The following is an 18,256-nucleotide window of genomic DNA, read 5'->3' as shown; positions in this document are numbered from 1 at the left end:
GGGGGGGGAGGTAGTGCACAACGGACCCGCGATAGTCCAAGCGCGGCCTGCAGCCTCCCCGGAGGCCACCCGGGGCGTCTGCGACAGCTCCTCCGGTGGAGCTCTTCGGGGTTCCCTGGGTGAGAGGAGGCGAGACTGAGGGCAGTTTTCTAGTCTGTCACTTGGGAGACCTGGGTGAGAGTCCTGGCTAGGTTTCTGTTCCAAACACTGTTCATTTGCCGGAGACCTTTAGCCACTCAGGTGCAAGCGGAACGTATCTGTCCAAATTTGCCAGGACAAATGTGCCTCTTGTTTTCCTTTCCTATAAACTATTTTTTATATATATTTCTTTTGCTCCAACCACTTCAATATTCTTGAAGTTTAGAAGAGCAAGTAATGTACTTTCTGCTTCCTCCCCACCTTGTATGCTCTGCATGCTGATAAGGTCCGGTCTTATTTGAAGGGTGTAACTCTAAGTTCATGGCTCACCAATTTTGAGGTTTCGAAAGATTTTAATTTCATTTTTTCCAAGGTACTTGATGGTGGCACTAAATTCCTGTTGCTTGGTTAAATATTGGCTCTGTTCTTATTTCAGATATGAAGAAATAGACCTCGAAACAGGAATACTGGAAACAAAAAGAGATCCTGTTCCTTTAGATGATATTTATCCAGTCCACATGATTTTGGATAATAAAGATGGCATACAAGGTTCCTGCCAGTATTTTAAAGAGAGAATAAATATTACTGATCAAATAAGAACGAAGGATTTGCAGCCTTGCTATACTTACACAGAAGCTGTTGAAAAGTGAGTAAAATTTTGATAGGCATTTAATGACTTTCAATTAAATTTTAAAAATTCAGTCCTTTCACTCTTTTTAAATAACTGTCTTAGAGTCATCCTTCAGTCAGCTTTTAAATTACTGTGAACTTTTTCTGGCTACTTTCTTCCTAACTGTCACATTAGATAATTTTTCTTTCTCTATCTGTGCTGCCCTAGTGCTTTCCCTCAAGATGTAATCTATTCGCCTCTAATATTTTGTCAGAGGAGTGCAGAGACTGAATGTTTCTCATTGTTATAATGCTGCTAAAATGTAACTGCGGTCACATTTCACAGTTACATGAACTATTGGATGTTCGCTTCAGAAGGGAGAAGTTTTTCAGTAAAAAAAATTACATATTGGCAGAAAAACAAAAAGTAAACAGGTTAAGGCAGTTAAACATTCATACACCTCTGTTGCTGGGAGTAGACACGCCTGACGTTTGACAAAGAAATAACTGCAGGGATCTGAAAGATGCTTGATGGTCTCTGAATACATTAATTCAGTTGGTGAAGATGCCAGTTTTGGAAAATCGTTATGAACTTGAACTGCTAGTTATTTAAATAGTCTGTGTCTGCATTAAACCAACTGCATGGACTGAAGCAAATACTTAGTCTGGCTTAGCATCTCTGTGGCTATTTTTCATTTTAACAACTGAAAACTCTAACTGTAGATTTTTAAATTTCAGCATTTCTCAAATTACGTTGAAGCTTGTTTGGAGTAAAATACTATTAAACAAGCTGCTTAGGAACCTATCAACATTTGCTACAAACGTGTCACTGTTACAGTATTTGGGGAGTTTGTAGGCTGAATTTTATGCAGTAGCTAAATGTATTCCTTTGCTTTCAGTTTTGTGTCACAAAGCAGCTTATTTATTTATTTTTTACTCGGTCCACTCAGTGCTTTAAAGCAAAGTGTTGTGCTGATGGAGATAAATGGAATGAGAAATCAGAGCAGCTTTCATAATACAAGTAGTAAACCTTTTATCCTTAGTAGCAACTGATGTTTGCTCTTTATTGAGACTTCATTAAGATGTGGTTGAAAACGGGAAGAAATCAGGAAAATTTTAGTTGGAGGTGAGTAGGCAATTTAACAAATAATGTCTTGATGTTCTAGTTCAGCATTAGTAATGTATTTGCCTAGGTTGCAGTTAAACATTTTGGGCATTAGTGGATACTGTGGGTAGTCACTGAAAGAGAATACTTCTGATCTTTAGCTCAGTTTGTGCCGATTAAATCAAGAATGGCCTTGGGTGGGGGGAGGAAGAAGTTAATATCCCTGCGTTTATGGATTTAAATTTATTTTCTTACTTTTCATTCTGTTTCATAGATGGGGAGAGAAACTAGTCATCGTTGCTTCCCAAGACCAGCGTTACAGAGCTTTAATAGGCTGGGAGGGTGATCCTGACTTAAAACTCCCTGACTTCTCCTACTGCATACTGGAGCGTTTAGGTCGTGCTAGGTGGCAAGGAGAGCTTCAGAGGGACCTTCACAGCGGAGCTTTCAAGTAAGTTCAGGTTTTATTATGTAAACTAAATTGACGCTAATACATTCCATTGGTTACCTATAAAGTTCTGTCCAGTTAAGAATTCCCGTGTATTGAGTGAAACTCATATCTGTATCAGGAGTGTCTCATCCTTACTGACAGGAGCACTTTGGTTCTTGGAGCCTATGTCACTAGAGGTGTTGGTCTCTTCCTTGAGGTCCTAAAATTCCCTGATACTTTCTCACGAAACCACGGGTGGTCTATCAGGTCAATACACAGGTTTCTAATTTGGGGAAGTTCTCCTCTCTAAATCACTTTCTTTAAATTTTGGCTGAAAGGGGATTTTCGTTTCCTTTTTTAAACTGCTGAGTAAGCAAGTTATCCTGCCCAAGTCGTGAAGAGATGCCTAGCTTTTGTCCCCTCTGTTTGGTTGCAAGCCAAAGGTATTCTGGCTAACAGTTGCCCTGTGGGACACGTTTCCCTGCATCGCTTGAATGGGAGCCTGGGTTACCAGCTCCCAAACCAGACATTGAGTTTTGTTGTGGAGGAGCATGACACAACCTCTTAGGAAACTTTTGGTTTTGTATGGCAGCGCTGCAGTGCGTCGGCTTTGCTGTTAAGGATTCCCTGCTTCTGGGGATGAAATATATGTGGCTTTTAAACTACACTGGCATTATTGTTGACTGTGGCCCGGCTCCTCTGGCCAAGGAGCTCAGCCTCCAGAACCACTAAGAAGCTCTCGCAGCCAAGTTCTTCTGGGCCCCTGCACTGGCCCTGGCATGCCTATTCCAGCCCCAAACCAACTGCACCTCTGCACTTCCTCTCTCTACCCAAACGGGCACCATTGGAAGGTGTCTTAGCTAAATAAGTTGACAGGAAAAAAAAAAACTTTTTGTGGATGTTTTTCTGCCAGTTCAGTGGCCTGAGTCAGCTCACCAAGGAGTGAGATGAATATCGGAGCTGACACAAGGGGGACAGTGATTGTGGTGTAGCCAGGAGCTAGAAAGAGAGGAGGAGGAAGGAGGGCCTGGAGGGACAATATTGGTTTAGTTGTCTCATCAAACCATATCATTAGACTGTGGTTTTGTGTGGAGACCACAGGTTAAGATCAGAGGCATATCTCTCTGTTTAACTGGATTAAACAAATCTGAAAATTGCAATTAGGACATAACTTCTGAAGATTCTGAAGAAGAACCTAGACCAGATAACACACTACAGTTGTTCTCCTGTCAGTCATGAGCTGTGGAGTATATGTAGCATAAGAACTGAGAGCAAACCAGTAATATTTTCCTCTTACTAGAATCCAGATTATGTGGAGACAGAGGAGAAAATAGCTTGTCTGGAAAACAAAAGAGCGAAAGAATGGAGGAAGTTAAAAACAGAAGACTAATCACGAGTGTTCTTCAGAATAGGAGTTTAATCCAAGATCTCCCAGTCCCAGCATTCATGTATATCAACTAGTCTCTTGAAATTGGGTATTAGCTGCCTCTCAGCACTGGTTCCAAGGGGATAACTGGTTGCTACTGTTGTTCACTGAAGTGGTAAAAGGCTTTTCTGTTCATGTGCAAGTTCTTACCCTACTAATAAAAAATGCTAGACTGCTTATTTCACTTGCTCTTTCCCTCTTTATTTTTCAAATATAGGGTTAGAATATGAGAATAGAAATACATATATAAAAAGCAAGCAACAAGAAAACTGCAGAAGTTAGAAAATGTCAGAACAAATGTCACCCATGCAACTATATTTTTTCCCTCTTTACCTGTGTATTTTTATATATTATTTAATAACACAATCACTTTTATTTTCTACAGGATCCCTGCTATATTCATAGAATCATAGAGGTTGGAAGGGACCTTTGGAGATTGTCTAGTCCAACCTTCCTGCTCAAAGCAGGGTCAACTAAAGCAGGTAGCTCAGGACCTTGTCCAGTTGCATTTTGAGTATCTCCAAGGATGGAGACTCCAGAACCACTCTGGACAGCTTCTCCTCGTGTTCACCCACCTTTGCAGTAAAAAAGTTCTCTTTAAAAAAAATGGAATATCCTGTATCTCAATTTGTGTGCATCACCTCTCTTCCTTTCACTAGATATCACGGAGAAGAGTCTGGCTCTGTCTTCTTTACCCCCTCTCATCRGGTGTTTATTCCTGTTGATAAGATCCCCTCTGAGCCTTCTCTTCTCCATGCAAAACAATCTGCCTCTCAGCTTCTTCTTGTATGCCAATGGTCTCATCSCTTAATCATCTTAGTGGCCCTTTGCTGGACGTTCAGTACACGTGCAAAATGCTTGCCAAACCGGCAGTTATTCAACACAAGTTGTTCTCATCTTTGCACGTTTGATTTGGGGTTTATTACCTGCTACCAGAACACTTTACTGAAAACAAAATTGTTAAGACTTGCAGGGTCTTGTTTACTTATTTTTCTAAAGCCAATTTGTTAAGAACAGCCTTCTGTTTTGTTTTTTCATAGAACTTAAGATAAAAAGTTACTGGTCCTGCCTGACTTTGAGTACCATGCAATTGTTCATTCAGCTTAAGAAGGGAAGGCTAAGAGGAGGTCTTGTATCCAACTACCTAATGGGAGGGTGTGGAGGGGACAGAGCCAGACTTTTCTTGGAGGTGCGTAGGGACAGAATGAGAGACAACAGATAGAAATTGGAACACAAGAAACTCTTAAATAGATATAGTGATTTTTTTTTCCCCCAGGAGGGTGGTCAAATATTGGAACAGGGACCCAGAGAGGTTGTGACATTTCCATCCTTGGGGATATTCAGACCTCAGCTAAACAAGACCCTGATCTTGCTCTACCTGGACCTGCTTTGAGCAGGGGATTGGACTAGAGACCCCCAAAGATCTATTTTAACCAACATAATTCTGTGATTCTAAGTCCAAGTGCATTACAGAAGACTAGAGGCTTTAAAGGATTTCAGTGCTCAGACAACTGAATACAATGCAGAGAATAGAAGGAATTAAGCTACTACTTGTGCTCAATGTTGCTTGAATCGGAGGCAATTTATTATGCAAGTGATGCCCAGGTCATCACAGCCAGTGTCCTGTGTTTTCTGTTTCAAAGGACAAGAGGCAAAATACCCAGATCATACAGTAAATTCTCTGTAGAAATAGGCACTTCCTTAATGCTATGGGAAAATCAGAAATTGAGAGGCACTCACTTCTGTGCATTGATTATCCATAAGCAGTGATTAAAATCACCGCCAAATCTCCTGTGTTATAAAAGGAATAAATTTTTTCATACACTGTATACTAAAGCTTGTTTTCCAGAACATAGTTCAGAGGAAAGCTGTAAAAATGTCTTTCTCTAGTATTTTCCAGAGCATTATATTGGGTTCTATATTCTATTTGCAGTCTTATCAATATTGTATGTACAGAGGTAAGTGATTTCCCTACTGTTGCTATGGCAGAAATCTAGGTCGTAACGCCTTAAATTATGTGCCTAAAAATAGAGTTCCTACTTAATAGCTGCTCTGAAAAGCTTGTTTTTAAGTGACTTGTTTATCATTGTATAAAAACTTATTTTGAAAGAAAGAATAGCTTCAAGTTTACAAGGCTGTGTCCAACTCTCTTACCTAGAAGACTGTTTATTGTTGTGTAATTCTCATCCTCCATTCTGAAACGAAGCTAAATTCAAGAATGAATTTACTCTCTCTATATAAAGGCATTTGTCTTGTTCAATGAGCAGGAAATTAATGAAAGTAATAGAGTGAATAAAGTTCACAGGCTATCTCAATTGTGGCACTTCCTAATTTTGAGAATGTCACTTTGAAAGTTAAAAGAACATGTGTCACTAAGACCGTAGATAATTTAGATAAAGGGTGTGTTGGAATACCAGGAAATTAGAATATTTTTGCAAAGTCTCCTGTTACTATAGATATCTTGCCATCTTTTCTTTAGAGTGGATGCTGGAAAAATTCATTATCACAGAAGAGTACTGGACAGAAATGGTCTCATAACAATGCAGTCCCATGTCATAAGACTACCAAGTGGAGCACAGCAACACTCCATTCTTTTGCTTCTGACTCGCTTTCATGTTGATAGGTATGTGCCACTCAGATGTTTAAAATATCTTCAGCGTAGACTGTGACCTTTTAGTATGATGAAAGGCTGCCCTCATGTCACAGAACCATCAAATTCCCTGGTATTGACTTTGTTTTCTGTATTAACTCCTCTTCCAGATGCTGGACAATAAAAACTTCCCTTGCTTTCAGCTGTAAATAATAGGGTATCGCAGTGCCTGTCACCTGGCTACATAAGCCTTACTCTTTTCATTGTAGCTTTAATCGTTCTGTTACTTTTGAGTGTTCTTACTTCAAACACATTTCTAATACATTTTGTTTTCTTTTCATGTACATGATTAGAACCTGTGCTACCCTGGCTTGCCAATGAAGTAACTGCATGGGCCTTGTCACTGTTCCCTCAGTCTGGTTCTCTTAGTGACAAATTCTCCCATCTTCTATTGAACTCATTCTTAGATCATGTTTGAAGCCTATTCACAGCAAGAAAAAATAAGTGTAATTCCTGAAACAATTTAATACCACTTCTCAGGTTACATCCTCTAGTGACTAATATTTTGTGATGGTATACACCTCATGCTTTTAAAGTTATACCCATGCTTATGTGTCAAATAATTTTATTTTCTTGGTTAGGAGGAGTAAATATGATATTCTGATGGAGAAGCTCTCAAGTATGCTAAGCACTCGTTCAAACCAGATGGAAACATTAGGAAACTTGAGGGAAGAATTGGTAAGACTCATGATTCTTTTTCAAATTCTCGCTCATATTTTTATGTAATCTAGATGACTACTATCAAAGTCAGTCATTCTTACTGCCTGTTTCTAACCTTACACCATACTTTGGGGTAGGGTATCAAAAGAAAGATCTTAAGAACCTGCTAGCTTACTGAATCTTAAAAAAAAAAAAAAAAACCTCTCTTGGGAGACTGGTCTGTTGCTCTAGCTCAAGTTACTCTGTTCCTGTTATAAGGAAGGCTTTCTATTCAGTTCACAGCTTCAGAAAAAGGTCTGTCACAGAACCAGATTTTTTTTTTTTTTCTCCATATCCAGGCAACAATATCCTTGTGCTGTTCTTGTATTTGATTGCTGTTGCTTCCTTGGAGGGCAGAGCTAGGAAGTCTCAGACATTACAGCCTGCAGAAGCACCTCTACCTCTGCCTGGTATCTGCTCTAGCAGGTTTTTAAGATCCTTCTTTTGACACACTATCCCAAAATACTGTATTTAAAAACTGGCAGTATGAATGTCTCTGATATTAATCACATAAAGAATAGAGGCTGGTTGTAGAAAAAGATCATGGAGTTAGAGAGCCCCTCGGTCCTGTGATGTTTAAGTTTGCTTCTTTGTGAAGATTGAAGTATAGGTCTATGGATTTCCTGAAATACAGTGTTTTGGGCTACAGTAGTGACTTTTGTCATTGCTCTTTGCATTAGGGTCTTTGTGAAAGAACTTTCAAACGGCTATATCAATATATGATGAATGCTGGCCTAGCCAAGGTAATATCTATCCCATTGCAAGATATACACCCTGATGGAGGACCCTACAAGACAAAGAAAGGTAACTAGAACCATATTCCTGCTTTTGTGTAATTCTGTTTATTCCATTTAATTTATAAACTTCAAATCTTGAATTATAACATGCTTAAGTGAAAGCCTGTCTTTGCAGTTATTTAGAGAAATGTATTAATAAACCTATAACACTGCAGCCCACTTGAATTAAGTAGGTGTTCCAGGTTTTGGAGAAAGTAATACTTTATGCGTGTTGGATGCAGGCAGGTTTGCTGTATTTTAATGGAAGCTGTTTCAGTAGATTGTGAGTCCTGGTAAGACTGCTGAAGCCACTTCAGAGATTAGGGACAAGGAGCAGGCTGCTGACCTTTCAGGTGGGAAGTTGAAGGATAAATCAAAAAACTATTCTTACAAAAGGTTATATAAATAAAAGAAGGCCACCATCAGTAAATACCAAGCTAAAGAGATGGGCCATTTTAGCAGTAATTGACTTGCGCTGAAAGTCATCAGAAAAAAGAGTTTCTCTCGAAATTTCCATGTCAGACTATGAAAGTAAGCTTTGGCAACATTAGCATAATGGCTATAGCGACAAAAGCCGCAACTGATACCTCTGAATTCTTTAAAGTAGCCAAAATAGCCAAGAACTGCTATTCAAAAAAGCCATAGTCTCCTGAGGGAGACAAGAAGTTCTTCGCTGAGCTGGAGGGGGAGACATTAACTATGACCTTAAGTAATCAAATAACCAACAGGCAATAGAATCTGGTCACAGCTGTTAGCGGTTTGAAACTGCAGTGAGGAAGGAGTATGGGCCATGGGAGCATCCCCCTTCTTGGAGGTTTGGCTGCCTGGGCTCAGGCCCTTAAACAAGGTTCAAATGTTTTAGGATTTAGATCCGTCATGGAAGGATAATGTCTGTGCATAACTACTTTTGCATTCAAAGTTATAGGTTTACAGAAACTGTTGATAATTTAGAGACATGTAATGGAAAGACAAAGAAGGGTAGATCTGCGCTGAAGATAGGGAACAAACAAAAGCAACTGCTTTTCAAAGAAGACACAGATGAAACTTGTGTGGAAAAATGCAGGAAGCAATTATAGAAAGTATGAGGAGGACAGTATCAGCAAAGGAGTTAATAAAATTGCTGAAAGAAATCTAAGTCAAATTTTATTTAATCTCACAAAATCCTGAACTGGCAGATTTGTCAGTGTAAAAAAAGAAAATAGTTCTAAAAGATGAACAGGGTGTTTTTCAGAAATGCAGTGAACTGTTTGTGCAAAAAAAATATTATTTCTCATCACAAATGAGATAGTTCTCAGCAGTAAAATGATCATAAAGGAAGATTATTTGCATCATAAAGGAAGAAGTGAAAGAGTCAAAACGTGGGAATTTTGAAAAGAAGAAAGTGAATGTCGTTACAGGGAGCATAGATTAAGGCTCTTGATAAGACAATTACTTCAAATTACTTCTCTTAAGTATGGGCTAAGGAAATGTCTGAGCAGGGAAATTGTATTGTGAACAAAGAAAGCAATGGCCTAAAGTAGCTACAACATCGAGCATCTAGAGGGTGATGTACAGAGCAAAATTCAGTTAAAAAGTTCAGCTTCAAGAAGGCATTGCAGGTCCTCAAAGATATTCCAGAATGGATCAGGATATGGTAAAATTGTCATCAAACTGTTATAAAATATGTATTGTGCATAGTTAATGTATTTCTGGTTTAGGCAAATGTCTCGACATACAGCAGCTTGTCGTACAAGGATATCTTTAGCCACTTAGACGCTATTTATCATTGTCATTGACAAAAATCTAGATATTCTGGTCCGTTGTCCTAGTACTATTATACCAGGTTATGTTTGTTTATACTTCCTCTCACTGAAGTCAGTGTCAGAGCTGCTCTAATGAGCTCAAGACATTTGCAGATAAAACCCAGAAGGCTAGACCATATTGTAAAAAAATAGGGTTTATAATCGGTAACAAAAACAAATCTAGCTTCCAATTTAAGTATCTACTTAGAAGACAAGGAAATACAAGAAATCTATTTTTAAGCTTCATGGCAACACACAAGGCACTAGACTTTATATGTTGGCACAATCGCAGCTGCATTTACTGCTTAAAATTTTGCCATAAAAATATGAACTAATGAATCTTTAACTTGAATGATGATTCCATCTTAATTTATGGATGCAAAAGCTGAAAATCCACCAAATGCCTTAAAAACTCTAGGTATTGAACTAGGATGAATTAATAATGGCTGAGTTTCATCAGAGTGCAAGATTCTTTAATCTCTGGAATTATATAGGAAAGCAGATAGAAATATATGGGACCCACTGAGGATGAAGCCGGAGTGTCTGCCATGGGAAGCACATTATTGGGCAGCAGGAGCTAAAGTAAAAAGACATGCTTTTTCAAATACTGCTTGAAGTGAAAACTAATGGGCTGTAGAAACACAGAGGACCTTGTAACAGTGCCTACAGCTCCTGCCAGAATGTCAGAGCTTTATTACTGCTCTAAACAGTATCTGGCAGCGAAAGGATTCAAACTGGGGAAAAAATAATAGGAGCATCTGGCCTGGAGTTTAGTCACATGATTAAGTTGCTATGGATTAACTTCATGTCAGCTAAGCTTCAGTAACTGATCATATACAAACATAAGGTAAAATTCATTAACTGAAACCTCAATGAAAAAGATTCGTAACTAAAGCCTTTTGCCTGGTATTTATCACGGAGGAGAACTCTGCCAGAGGAACAGAGATGGCTCTAGAGGTTCACATCCGCTGCTGCAGGGTGATGCAGGCTGCTTCTGCAGTAGCTGCTGAATTACTGCACTTTACAAGCTGGCGTTGTAGAGTAGCCTCGTATTAGTTTACCTTAAACACTGGTCTTTAAGTTGTTCAGCAGCTGCTGAATGGCACTGATGATACCGACTCATTCTTGTATCAGCGAGGAGGGTCACTACAGCTATCCCAAAGTCATCTGTCCCCTCTTCTGCAAGATCCCAGAAGGGCAAAGCAGGTTACTACAGCGCAGCTAGTGCGTGGTAACTTGTTAAGGTGTGTACCTGAATCACGTTTATGAGTCTTGTGGCTGGTGAGCAGCAGTGTTGTCTTTCTTTGTATATAACAGCCTTAGATTTGGGGTAGAAAGCTTTCTCTGTTTTCATTGCATATAGTTATAGTACATCATGTGTTAACAAACGTAGCCATTCCCTAGGGGCAGAAAGTAGTTCAGGATTTGGAGCAAGAAATCTGTACGTTTAGCTCCTCATACATTATTGCACAGAGAGCTTCATTAATATAGCTGATATCATGTGTTGTGGAGTCTGCAGACAAAGGCTGAAACAAACTTGTTCTCCTGGCGATGCTGGAACTGTGCAAATAACTGTGCATTTTCGTCATGCTGTCCGAGCCTCCTGGGTGGAGTAGGACTGTTCTGTCTGACCCTCTTCAGGAGGCAGGTGATAGCTAGTTGCTCTGTGCGTGCTTCCTTCTATGTTTGCATACATGTTGGAGAAGGCGCTAGGATGTAAGGTAAAGGGAGAGTTCTCTTAGGAGCCAGGACTTTTAAATGTTGGTGACTGGGGGCGGCACCCAGCAGGGCCCACCAGCTAGTGTCTGCTTTGATCAGCTGCTGAGGAACGGCAATCCTGCATTAAGGAACAGTGTGGCAACCGCATAGCTTATTCAGTTTATTATCTTCAGAAGCATGACTGCCTTTCATTATGTGATTTGTGTTTATTGAAAACCAAAAATGCTTTGAATCTGTAGAATAAAAGGAGGTTTTATACCCACATGAGTGATCTCACAGTTGGATCGGTGTTCTGAAGATGTAACTCTGTGGATCAGCATTTGCTCATTTCACTGATTTATTTTTACTATTGATATTTCTCTTGTTACAGCAGTGTTTTCCATTCCACTCATAGATCTTTGCATTGGGCACTCCAAGTATGGATACAGACATAAAGGTCTGGAGCATCTCAAAAATTCTACTAGTTAGTATTTTGACAGACTCATGTATACAGAAAAACTGTTGCAGTCCTTTCCTAGAAATCAGCGGTTGCCTTTTGTTCCCCTTTGCACTACTTCTGTTTAGTGTGCTTCTTTTTAGTCCTGCTGAAAGAAATGAAATGGTTTGGAGTTTCTCCCCCCACCAGTTTTATTCAGGGTTGTTGCTAACGTTAGTGTTCATATTTACAGGGACCGATGTCATGGTCCGTTGCCTTAAACTGCTAAAGGAGTTTCGAAAGAAAATGGAAGATTATCATGATGATGATGAAGAGGAGATAATGACAAAAGCTGTTCAGCCTGTGGATATTGTTTGTGAAAGGGATATGCTCACCCAAGCTTATGAGTTAAGTAGGTGATGCAATAAGATTGTGTGTGTGTGTGTGTGTGTGTGTGTTTATGTACAGGATGGTGTCATTTTTTCAGCAAAAAGATGAGTTTTATGTTCAGATTAGACTGGAACTATTGGCTTCCTGTAGGTGGTTGGGGCAGTCATTTAATCACTTTGTACCTCAGTCGTCTATGTGTAAGAAGGGGAAAATACTTTTCCCTTACCTTTTGGGGCAACTGTTGGGATAGTCACAATCTTTGAGGTATAGCATGCCGGTGTCGATCAGAGCTGGGCCTCCCTCGTCGCCATTTTGGCTTGACACTGTGGCTCTGCTATAAAAGAGCTCAGTCACGGTTGTTAGGCTCTCCAGCATCTCCTGTGAGAAGAACATGATGCTAAATCTTTAGCAAGGTTTCCTTGATTCAAAATGTCAATTTGTTATTGGAATTCAGAAAACATGCAGGTGTTAAAAACTTTCAGCTTGAGGTATTTCCCCTACTAGTTCATCTTTTCACATCTTGCTCCTTTATATGCAGGAAAGAACTAATACTTTAAAGACAAATTAGCTTGCAAAGTATTTAAAAAGGGAATTAAACACAGTTCATGCTGCTGTTTTTTTTGTTTTTGTTTTTAATTTGGGCTATTGTGCTTTTCATTGGGGCTTTTTTCACAGTTTAAGCAAGAACTCAGAATCTATTTTTCCATAATTGTGTGTAGGGGAGGATTTCAGGCTTTTTCCCCCGCTGTTTGACAGTGGTGGCTGCTGCCTTGTGCCTGGGCTTCCTTTCCAGTGCTGCCACTTGTTACCCCTCCCTGTAGTCTTACCAACTATTCAGGATCCCCAAAATAAGATAGTTGGGAGGGGTAGAAACAGAAGGACCTTGTGCTGGAGATGAGAAAAGGTGAAGAAGAAAACAGTGTTTCCTCTTCTTTTCCTACCCTTTTTCCTTTCATAATGGAAAAACAGTTATCTGACAGTAGAAGGCTGTCAGGGAAAAAGTCCCCTCCAGCCTTTAATCTGAAACTCTCACCTTCAAACCTTGTTCTATCAGGGCATCCTTTTGGCTGCCCCTCATGGTCCACCAAAACAGCAAAGGCTCTTAAATTAGCATCTACCACTTTTTAAAATACAGTGTGATAGATTTTTTTTTTTTTTCCTGCAAAATAATCCTAAACAGGTTCTCTGTGACAGTATTTGACTGTATATTGTGGGTGCCTGGGAAAATTCTTTAGTTGCCTTTTTTTAGTGGTGAACGTTAAGGTTCATATATTCTGGAATATGTTTCCAAATTACATTGGTTTTAAGGCAAGTTTAACTTAATGACAGATACTCAGAGTAAAGTGAATGTATATACAAATGTATGCATATGTAGTTCAATCACATTATTTCTCTGACATGTTTTCTGGTTTTCCTTTCTAAAATAGTTGAAAGCAGAGGAACCAAAGGTATTTCTCAGGCAGAAATTCGACTGGCTATGAATGTGGGAAAGCTAGAAGCACGAATGCTCTGTCGTCTTCTGGAGAGATACAAAGTTGTCAAGGTAATATCAAAATAAAATAATTCAGACACTTTTTAAAACTGGAGTTACAATTGTGATTACTGTGATAATAAGTTAAAACATTACTAACATCATAAAACAGAAATGGAAGGGATTTGACACTTGACAGTGGAAGAGTTTTGGTGCAATAGAAAAGTTTATGACTTCAGTTGAGGAAAAGGGATGCAAGAGAAGTGTTCAAAAAGCATTCAGTTAAAATACACACAATTTTAATCTACTATAAGTAGCCTGAGGACTAAGCCTAGTGGGTAGAATGTAGCGTATCTGGTCTCCTACCTTATGCTTTCTATGTTGTTTTCTGGTTAGATGTCCTGACATTTAATAGTTCAATGACCCAGATGTACAAGTTTTTCTCATTGGTTTTTTTTTTTTTTTGCTGTCTGTGATTGGGTGCTGAAGTAATTAAGATTGGGGGAAAAATGCACATTGTCTCATATCTGCTGACTGTATAGAGTAAATGTTCTGGTGATCCAACCCAGCTGGTGGGATTCTACTAGGCACAGCTTCACAGTGTTCTGCAGTAGCATCGTCCTCAGCACTATGAAGCAGGTTTATCCTCCAAAACAAGCCAGGGCAGAGAAATAGGCCTCAACACTGCTTCAGCTGGCCTCAACCACTTCCCACTGACAGCAGGAACTGACTTAGGTAACCCAAGTGACGCAGGGGGTCTGCACTTCCTGTGGGCTGGTACTTTATGGAGATGAGCCTAAGTGTGTCTCAACTCAAAATATCCATTTTGATTCCTCTTTGACTATGAAACAACTTTTATTTTGCAACACTAGTTATTCTCCTTGATGTCTCTACTGAAGGAGGCCCTCTGTAGGTCTAAATTTGTGGATCTACTTGCCTTTTGAAAGTATCAGTAAATTCTGAAAAATCAGATACTTCTGCAGAGGTTATGGTGATTAAACTCTTTATTTCCAGGTGTCTAATTATTTATTTCATTTTCATTTCAACAAGTTTGACTTACAGATGAACAAACTTTAACTGTCCTTTCTAACACAAACCCCCTCTCCACAAAGGTTCACTAATTGCCATCTTCCTTCAGTAGAGCATTGTTTTAATAAGATCTTGTTATTTGGTAAAAAGTTTTGTAAATAAAAAAAAAATGTATAAACCATTTGAGTATTTAAACGTACTTTAAGTTAAGTGTGAAGAAGAAATGTTCCTTCATTGATAGGCTAAGCATTCAGGTTTCCAGATACTTAAAAGCACCTGATGTAGTAGACCGGGTAACAGCAGTTTCACACAAGTCTGAGTCAGTCTGGTAGCCTTTATGTTGCAGTTATTTTGTAGAAAGATTTTCTGGAAAAAAAAAAAAAAAAAGACTTCCAATCTAAATACATATGGTTTGTTGTTGCTTAGATGTTTCTATATCCCACATACTGTGAGCATTTCGTTTTAATATGCATGTAATACCAATTTATTTATTTTTCAAACAGAATATTCTTTTGTTTTTCATATACTGAGTTTGGTTAACATTTTTGTCATTTAGAAAAAAAGATAATGATATTTTGATATGAGCTGAGAACAGTTGGAAAATTTTCCCACTGCTGACACTGGAGGACAGACAGCAAGGATGGGAAGTAAGGTAGTAAAATAATGTTCCTACTATTTTTTAGGGTTTTATGGAGGATGAAGGTCGGCAGAGGACAACAAAGTATATTTCATACATTTTTGCAGAAGAAAGCGATTTGAACCGTCAGTTTGAGAGAGAGAAGGCTCGGAGTGAGCAGTTAGCTACAGTTACTTTGGGTCTAGTGCCAGAAGATTCCCCGCCTGTGGAAGATATGTCTCCTGGAGAAGAAGACACCTTTCTCTCAGAGTCTGACAATGAAGAAGAAGTAAAATACAGCAAGAAGAAAGGAAAAGGTCAGAAGGCCAACTCAAGTTCTCTGTTGAAATTAAGTTTCCGAGGTGGTTCCCATCAGTCAACACCAGCTAAAGGTAGATCATAGAGAGTTGGAGAGACTCCTGCATTTTTCTGATGGATCTTTTTATAAATTTCATATGCTATTAGCTTCCGTTAAGTTTTGGTTTGGTCTTATATTTGTTTTTACATCTATTCCAGTATTTCCTTGCTTTTTTGATGTTTTGTTTTCCCAAACCTTGCTATGTTTGGAATACTGTAGGCGTGATAATCTCTGGGGATTCTCAGGGCTGAAGTGTGTTCCAGTGTCTCCGTGTGCCAGAGTGACCTTCTGGTTATCATTAATCACTGGGAAAACACATCTGCCTCTCCTTAACCATAAGTCAGTTCTCCCCTTTGCCCTGTGCAAATGAAACGGGCTCACACACCTTGCTTGTTCTTTGGATATGCAGAAATTTTGCAGGTGGCTTGAAGAGCTGAGATGATTCAGCAGAGGGTCTTGCAAGGAAGAAGGCAGGACCATGTGGCTAAGAATGATCACAACAGGGAGATCGTGGCAGCTAGCGGTCATGTTGGCTTAAGCTACTGGCAGGAGCCTCAGTCTTGGATAAATTTTTTTATCTCCCTTAGTTGTTCTAGGAGGAACTGACAAGGTGTCTGTCATGGGTCTTGTTTTTCAGAATATCTTACAGCTCAGGTTATGTCCATTAGAGAGCACCATCTTGGTAGAGCTTTAACTTTTAAAGTCCTTGAAGACTGCAGAGACGGTTTGGACAGACTTTATTGTTCTTGAAACATGTTTTATTTCTTCCTCACTAAGGAGATAGGCGAGCTGTGCCTCTCATTAAAATGCATTGTTTTATTCCATTGGAAATGCAAATGTCTTAGGTGCAGGAGATAACACAGGAGCCGACAAGACTTTTTTTCTCAAAACAGGTCTAAAATTTTCCCCCCTTCAGCTGTATTTTTTTTCAGTTGGAAATGTATGGTATTGCGCTTTCTATTCTGCATCTGTACATAGGCAAGTGTATTTGACACAAACCTTTAAGTGGAACGAATACGTGTAGCCTTATACCGATGCCTTGACTGAGACCAGATAAGATGGTAATTAACCACCTGAGAAGTAGGTTTGGGATGACTTGACCCTCAACCTCATTCATCTAAGCATATTGTAACACAATATGTCTCACAAAGCAGACTGCTTCATCTTTCTCTTGAGAGATTTAGAGCCTCTTTATGTAAAAGCTGCCAACCTCTTGAGGACAGAGCTTGGAAGCGATATGATGATTTATTGTAACCCTTTGCACGTTCCTACCACTTCTTTAATGAACTCCAGGGAAGAGAGGAGAACAGATCTGCATATCTGATGCAGATTTTTTTGGAGTAATACAAAATCCTTGTTCTCATTCTGCTTTGAGTAAGAACCTTTTCTGTCAGGTTTCTGGCAGAACTTAAGAATCTGTGAGACAGAAACTCCCCTTTCTTCAGACAGCAGTTCCTGGATAAGCTAATCTGGCCCCTCGTGGCCATATAAGAGTCTGCCTCTGGAAGAGGCTTCTGCCTGGAGAGGAGCATGATTTGAAGACTGCACATTCAGAATTCACTCTTTTTTTTTTTTCTTTCTTTCTTTCTTTTTTTTTTTAACTTTTGGAGACCGAGTGCAATCATTTATGATCAAATCACTGCTTCCAGCAGGGAAGAAGGATATGTGAAAAATGTAGCAGAATGCTTTCAAGTGCACTACCCTGGGTGGTCAAGGGAAAGCCTTTAACGTAGAGAGGAGCTGAACATTTGCAGGAATTTGTGAGAGCAGAACAATTACAAGGCCCATTTTCTGGCTTTTTACTCTTAAACCAGGCTCAAAGCCAGCAGCTGTGAAGTCTGTAGGGAAGAAGCTGCCTTCGCCTCGTGTTCTTGAAGAGTATGAGCCATCAGACAACTTTTCAGGGGAGAATTCTACTTTGGAAGCTCTGAAGCAGGAGTCCAGTCTTTCCACCTATGCTCATTCCACTGATGAAGATGGGGATGTGGCTGTGGTTGAGGAGGTCAGACTTGAAGACCCCAGGGTAAGATCACACGTCTTAATGTTTTATTGTTCATCTGACTGTCTGAGCTAACAGTTATGTACGTCTATAGCAAGTCTTCAAGCTATTGTTTTTGTGTTCATCTGTGGGACTGATTTTTCTTTTTAATTTCATTTTTCTCATCTTTCCATATTTCAGTGCACTCGTGTGGTTCTATGAATATTCATTGTTCGAATCTGTAATGATTCCATTTTTCTTGTAGGCATGGAGATTTCTTTCTGATGCATGTAGTTTGTTAAAACTGGCTTTTTCTGCTACAAATCTTGAACGTGCCGCACTGAGTCTTGTGCTGCCTGAACTGTATTGCTAGCAGTGCTGCAACTATTAAAGTTAAAATAGGAATTGCTCAAGGAAACCACATCCATATTTTGGGTGCAGTGTAATTATAACCTAAAATCGAAAATATTTCAGTAGTTAGGAAGGTAGGTATCCAAAATGCAGTGCTGGGATTAGTTCCTTGGCGCTCTACATAGTCCTCGTGTTGACTTAATGCATGTCCTAGCTTTATGTTTGTCTGTGCACACAAGTGCTGCCTTTCATCTGGTGTGCCTACCCTAAACCAGGGGATGCAAATGGGCTTGGACATTTAAACTGTGTTAGCCT

At 39.4% G+C, this 18,256-nt stretch overlaps 1 protein-coding gene across 5 annotated transcripts in view; it reads left to right on the top strand.

Annotated features, from left to right (window-relative positions):
- GTF3C1 (general transcription factor IIIC subunit 1) overlaps positions 1-18,256 on the top strand; it is a 57,119-nt gene that overhangs the window by 294 nt on the left and 38,569 nt on the right. The window contains exons 2-10 of one of the 5 annotated variants that reach the window (XM_026080586.1): positions 575-784; positions 2,127-2,303; positions 6,188-6,331; positions 6,940-7,036; positions 7,738-7,861; positions 12,002-12,160; positions 13,566-13,681; positions 15,322-15,571; positions 17,427-17,635. In XM_026080586.1, the coding sequence (XP_025936371.1) occupies positions 575-784; positions 2,127-2,303; positions 6,188-6,331; positions 6,940-7,036; positions 7,738-7,861; positions 12,002-12,160; positions 13,566-13,681; positions 15,322-15,571; positions 17,427-17,635 (1,486 nt within the window). Of the gene's footprint in view, positions 1-574; positions 785-2,126; positions 2,304-6,187; positions 6,332-6,939; positions 7,037-7,737; positions 7,862-12,001; positions 12,161-13,565; positions 13,682-14,256; positions 14,345-15,321; positions 15,647-17,426; positions 17,636-18,256 lie in introns of those variants that run through there. The other 4 variants (XM_026080585.1, XM_026080587.1, XM_026080588.1 and 1 more) reach the window with 4 other exon arrangements.

The sequence above is a fragment of the Apteryx rowi genome, unplaced genomic scaffold (genome assembly GCF_003343035.1).
Source record: "Apteryx rowi isolate R43461 unplaced genomic scaffold, aptRow1 scaffold_527, whole genome shotgun sequence".
Taxonomy (NCBI): domain Eukaryota; kingdom Metazoa; phylum Chordata; class Aves; order Apterygiformes; family Apterygidae; genus Apteryx; species Apteryx rowi.
This window is presented reverse-complemented; position numbering and strand designations above follow the sequence as displayed.